Raw genomic sequence first — 6470 nt, 5'->3', positions numbered from 1 at the left:
TGTGTGTGATTTAGTTGTGTGTAAGTAAGATATTAGTGGTTTTATTTAACTAAGTGAAGTGGTTTTAACAATTGTAATGTGGCGTATCCAGGCTATGGCTGCTAACAGAAGGAGGAGGAATAGTGGTGCTGATGACATTGCGGAGGCCATTCATCGGATGGTGTATGCGATGCAAACATCGGTGGCAGCGTAGCCTAGGACTGTTATTGCACCAATTAGGTGCCTACTATGGAGGACTTCCTACGCCACAAGCCAGCGGAGTTCACTGGCAAAGCATCTACTAATGAAGCGGAGGCCTGGCTTCGCAAGTGTGAGAAGATATTCACAGTGATGAACTGTGCGGATGAGCAGAAATTACTGTTTGCCACCTACCTTCTGAATGATGATGCTAAGTACTGGTGGGTGGGGATGCAACAACAGATGCGGACCTGAGAGGAACAGGTCGATTGGACCAACTTCAAGATGCGTTTCCTGGAGAAATACTTTCCTGGCATCGCTAAACAAGACAAGGAAGCTGAGTTCCTTGCACAGCAGCAGGGAGATATGACGGTGCAAGAATATGTGAACAGGTTTGAGCACCTGGCGAGGTATTACTCGCAAGCCATTACTGAAGAATGGAGATGTTTAAAGTTTGAGCGAGGACTCAGACATGAGCTGAAGAGGGTGGTAACACCGTTGCGAGAGAGAAGATTCCCAATCTTGGTGGAACAGGCCAAGAGTGCTGAGCACCTGGAGAAGGGCCTTGGCCCAGTTATGAGTAGACACCAGAGGAATGTCGTAGACGCGCGACAAATGAAGAAGCCGTATAGCCGGCCACAGACGTCTCAGGGTCCTACTTGTTACCAGTATGGAGGACCCCATTTGAAAAGAAATTGTCCACAGCTGACCAGCGGGGTAGGAGGATCCAGTGATCGTCACAAGTGCTTCATATGCGACAAACTAGGTCATTTTGCGAACAATTGCCCTGAGAAGAAGAGCCTTGGTGCGAAGAAACCAAAAGTAGCGTCGCCAGCAGAACGAGCTCGGGCCGTTGGGAGAGTTTTTGCCATGACATCTACTGAGGCGACTCAGTCAGGTAACTGGATATTGCAACCTTGTTTACTTATGGGGCATGATGTCTTAGTTTTATTTTATTCTGGCGCATCTCATTCCTTTATCTCTAATGCTTGTGTGGGACGATTGAGTCTGGTGACACGTGACTTGGGGTGTGAGTTGCTTGTTTCAACTCCTTCCTTGGGCCAGGTAGCTACCAGTTCAGTCTATGTTGGGTGTTCAATGGTGGTGGCAGGTCACAGATACAAGGTGAACTTGGTGTGCTTGCCCTTGGAGGGAATGGATGTGATATTGGGAATGGACTGGTTGTCTAACAATCACATCATAATTGATTGTGGACGGCGCAATTTGGTATTCCCAGAACATGAAGGGTTGGAATTGATATCATCTCGGAAGCTGCGAAAGCGTTACAAGACGGGGCTGTGTGTTTTATGGTGGTGGCCAAGCCAGAGAAGAAAAGTGCGGCGGAGGTGATCCAATCTATACCAGTGGCTAATGAATATGTACATGTGTTTCCAGATGAAGTGCCAGGGTTGCCGCCGGGTCGAGAAATTGACTTCACCATTGACCTCATTCCTGGTGCAGGTCCAGTGTCTATGGCTCCATACAGAATGGCACCGGCTGAGCTTGTAGAACACAAGAAGCAAATTGAAGAGTACTGGAGAAGCAATTCATTCACCAAGCGCGTCGCCTTGGGGAGCTCCAATCTTGTTAGTGAAGAAGAAGGATGGGAGCTCACGACTATGTGTGGATTATAGGCAGCTAAATAAGATGACTATTAAAAACAAATATCCATTGCCAAGGATCGACGACTTGCTAGATCAGTTGAAGGGAGTAGGGGTGTTCTCTAAAATCGAATTGAGGTCGGGATACCACCAAATTCTAGTGCGGCTGGAGGATGTGCAAAAGACAACATTCAGGTCAAGATACGACCACTATGAATATGTGGTGATGCCATTTGGAGTGACGAATGCACCAGCAGTATTCATGGATTACATGAATAGAATTTTCCGACCTTGGTTGGATAAGTTTGTTGTTGTCTTTATTGATGACATTCTTATTTACTCGAGGACACGAGAGGAACATGCCGATCACTTGAAGGTAGTGTTGAAGATACTCAGAGACCACCAGTTGTATGGGAAGCTGTCCAAGTGTGAGTTTTGGCTAGAGGAGGTACAGTTTCTTGGACATGTCATCTCAGCTAAGGGTATTGTAGTAGACCTGGCTAAGATTGAGATGGTACTTAACTGGGAAAGGCCTAAGACAGTGACGGAGGTGCGAAGTTTCTTGGCCTAGCAGGTTACTACAAGAGGTTTGTGGAGGGGTTCTCAAAGAAGGTGAACCCATTGACACAACTGACAAGAAAAGACCAGTCGTTCTCTTGGACCGAGCAGTGTAAAGAGTGCTTTGAGGAAATGAAGAAGTGTTTGACTACCGCTCCAGTGCTAGTGATTCCAGATACCGAGAAGGTGTTTGAGGTGTACTGTGATGCATCATATCAAGGTCTGGGGTGTGTATTGATGCAAGAAAAGAGGGCAGTGGCATATGCTTCTCGTCAACTGAAGGTGCATGAGAAGAATTACCCGACTCATGACTTGGAGCTAGCCGCCATAGTGTTTGCTCTTAAGTCTTGGAGGCATTATTTATACGGCTCTCAATTTCGAGTATTCAGCGACCACAAAAGTTTGAAGTAGTTGTTTGACCAAAAGGAGCTGAATATGAGGCAGCGTAGGTGGATGGAGTATTTGAAAGACTATGACTTCGAATTGCTCTACCATCCGGGCAAGGCAAATGTTGTAGCCGATGTTTGAGTCGGAAGAAGATGCATATATCTTGTATGATGATAAAGGAGTTAGAGTTGATTGAGAAACTCCGAGATATGAACCTGGGGATGCAGTTTGGATCAAACTCGATACAGTGTAGCTTGCTAAGAGTTACTAATGAATTTTTGAATGAAATTTGTGTGGCTCAAGGGCATGACTTGGAATTACAACAGTTTGTGGGGTGGTTAGGTACTGAAAAAGGGAAGGATTATTAGATGGGAGAGGACGACATTCTACGATTTAAAGGTAGAGTGTGTGTACCAGGAGGGCCTCATTTCAGGAGGCAGATACTGAAGGAGGGTCACCAAAGTCGTCTTAGCATACATCCAGGTATGACTAAGATGTATAAGGATTTGAAGGAGTCCTTTTGGTGGAATGGTATGAAGGCAGACGTAACAGACTTTGTTGCTCAGTGTTTGGTATGTCAAAAGGCCAAAATTGAACATCAAAAGCCGGGAGGTACCCTGCAACCATTAGACGTGCCTCAGTGGAAGTGGGACAATATCTCTATGGATTTTGTGACACATCTTCCGCGGTCATGATTCAGTTTGGGTGATAGTAGACAGACTGACAAAATGTGCACATTTCTTGCCTATGAATTAGAAGTGGTCGATGGACAAGTTAGCAGAGTTGTATGTGCGAGAGGTGGTAAGATTGCATGGGGTACCCGAAAGTATAGTATCAGATCGGGACCCTAGATTCACCTCATAGTTTTGGCAATCGTTGCAGGCGGCCTTAGGAACACAGTTGAGGATGAGTTTAGCGTATCATCCTCAGACAGATGGACAGTCTGAACGGACCATCCAATCTCTAGAAGACTTATTGAGATCTTGTGTGTTGGATCATATGGGAAACTGGAATGATGTGCTACCTTTGGTGGAGTTCACCTACAATAATAGTTACCATTCCAGTATTGGTGTGGCGCCCTATGAAGCATTGTATGGAAGAAGGTGTAGAACCCCATTGTGCTGGTATCAGGATCGTGAAACCTTTGTGCTTGGTCCTGAATTTCTGCAACAGACGACCAGTAAGGTCAAGTTTATCCAAGACCGGATGAGAGCAACTCAGAGTAGGCAAAAGTCTTATGCAGATAAGAGGAGACGACCACTTAAGTTTGATGAAGGAGACCATGTACTTCTTCGGGTGACGCCAACATAGGTATCGGAAGGGTTCTTAAATCAAGGAAGTTGACTCCGAGGTTTATAGGGCCTTATTAGATTACACGGAGAATAGGTGCAGCGGCGTATGAAATCACTTTACCACCTCAGCTATCCAACTTCCATAATGTGTTTCACGTCTTAGAGTTGAGGAAATACATTGCAAGTCTAGATCATGTTTTGGAGTCAGATGAGGTGCAAGTACGCGAGGATCTGACTATGCTAGTTGGACCAGTGCGCATATTGGATACTCAGGTCAGGCAACTGAGAGGTAAGGAGTTGAAGACGGTGAAGGTTCTTTGGGACGAGGAAACTCAAGAGATGACTTGGGAGATGGAGGACCTCATGAGGAAGTCTTATCCTCACCTCTTTGCTGGTAAGTTCTATTTTCGATGACGAAAACTTTTAAAGGTGGGGGAATTGTAAGACCCGTGAAAATTAATTAATTAAATAATTAATTAATTAATAAATGCGAGTAGAAATCGCCTTTATGGCATTAACTATTGTTTAATGTGACGTGGAAAAGTACCAGCTCAAGTGGTTGAGAGTACTTTGATTATGTGAGAGGACTTGGGTTCGAGTCCTATGTATGCCAATTATGTGCAGTTGTTTTATTATTGATTATAAAGATATGTATGAGTACCGCGTACACGATCATCACCAAACACAAACAGATAGAGTGAGCTAACAGTTAAAACATACAAATATACTGCATGGCCACAACCATATCAAGTATCTTTTCTCTTCCCACAGAATCTTACTCTATTTCCATCACATGGCCACCACCATGTGCTTAAAACATACAAAATATACTGCATGGCCACAACCATATCAAGTATCTTTTCTCTTCCCACAGAATCTTACTTTATTTCCATCACATGGCCACCACCATGTGCACCGATGCACTTAATGGAAGTCACGTTACCTTCCCTCCACATGGCCACCACCATGCATAATAAGTACATCAGGAAACCTCGCTTGAGTTCTTCTCATGGCCACAACCATGTAAGCAACGTCCCAGGGCTACCAAACTTGTCAGCAACCACTGAGGAGGGCAATCCATCTGGACACATCGTACTAGCCACAAACAGCACACTCACACCAGCACACTCGCCAACCCAAGCTACAACTCAAGATTCCTCGTGTTCATCTGCTATCCCGAGCCACAACTCAAGGGAAGTCATTCCGGGCCCACAACCCATAGAATGTCACGTGCTTAACCCCTATCCCGAGCCACAACTCAAGGATACGTTCCGGGCCACAACCCATGGAACACCAGCAAGCTCACCATCTAGATATCTTAGAAGCCTTATAGATCACACATCACCATTCAATCTTCGATCAATCCAATACTGCAATTTATTGCTTCTAAACCTATCACCCATCCATCTTAGGCTTAAACATCTAACTTTCGCCTAAGCATTCCAGTTCACCTCGCTTAGGCTAGGTTACCTCGCCTGAGCGAGCACCATACACAAAACCAACCACGAACCCTCGCTTAGGCGAGTCACACTCGCCTGGGCGAGATCACGTTTCGCCCAAAACTCACCTCTCTGGCTTGGGCTGCAAGTGAACTCCCATCAGAATGCTCTTCGAACTCTCGCTCAAGCGAGAGTCTCTCGCCTGAGCGAGATGCGATTTCGCCTAAGAAACAAACCTCGCCTACGCGAGTTACGCAAACCAATGCACTCGAGACACCCACGGATTCTCTCTTGGGCGAGTCACCCTCGCCTAAGCGAGTTGGTCTGTCGCCCAAAACCCAAATCACCTCGCCTGAGCGAAACTGCTCGAGCAGAGAGAGGTTTATGAGTCCCTGCATGTCTCGCTGAGGCGAGCCTAGCTCGCTTGAGCGAAAACTGCAGGTTCTGGCACTGATTCACGCATACCACATTGCACCAAAGACTCAAAACGCAACATAACATACCAATTCACTCAGCACAACTCAGATAGGCATATGAACATAATGGACACGAAGTTATGCCCCAACCAACCCAACTTACATAATCACAGAATACCCCGAACACAACCCCATTATATGCATGCATTAGGTCAATTCAATGAAACAGTCCCCAAAACCCATAACCCCAAATTCCCTCATGTGCAGCACGAATTCAGAGTACAAACCTATTAGAATCACCAGCATACGATAGTTAAAACGAAAATTCAGGTTCAGCTCCCCTAACCTGAAAACCCCCGCTTAAAACTTGAATTTGAAGGATTCCTTTGATCACCAAGGACTGACCGTGCAACCACTTCCTTTTCCCTCTCTACTTCACTCCTTTAGCCACCCCCTTCTGCTAAGTCTCTATCAACTATTCATATTCAGCCACACAACCTTTTAGCAAAAGAAGTTAAATTTGCGTCCACCAGGTTCGAACACACACCATGCCCAAAGTTAAGTCAACTCTAAACCATCAGGCCAACCCATATTTCTTGC

The 6470-nt window shown here is 45.6% G+C and overlaps 1 protein-coding gene across 1 annotated transcript; it reads left to right on the top strand.

The window, feature by feature from the left end:
• The first annotated feature begins 462 nt into the window (after nucleotides 1-462).
• On the top strand, nucleotides 463-1811 carry LOC114194792. Its single transcript, XM_028085205.1, has 2 exons — nucleotides 463-1477; nucleotides 1573-1811. Exons 1-2 carry the CDS (start codon nucleotides 463-465, stop codon nucleotides 1809-1811), a joined length of 1254 nt encoding a protein of 417 aa, XP_027941006.1.
• The last annotated feature ends 4659 nt before the right edge of the window (nucleotides 1812-6470 follow it).

Source organism: Vigna unguiculata, chromosome 8 (genome assembly GCF_004118075.2).
Source record: "Vigna unguiculata cultivar IT97K-499-35 chromosome 8, ASM411807v1, whole genome shotgun sequence".
In the NCBI taxonomy this organism is placed as follows: Eukaryota; Viridiplantae; Streptophyta; class Magnoliopsida; order Fabales; family Fabaceae; genus Vigna; species Vigna unguiculata.
This window is presented reverse-complemented; position numbering and strand designations above follow the sequence as displayed.

Coding starts and splice junctions, on each gene's coding strand:
- LOC114194792 (XM_028085205.1), top strand. CDS start 463: ATGCGTTTCCTGGAGAAATACTTTCCTGGCATCGCTAAACAAGACAAG. Junction 1,478..1,572: donor GCGTTACAAGACGGGGCTGT/GTGTTTTATGGT, acceptor ATGTGTTTCCAG/ATGAAGTGCCAGGGTTGCCG.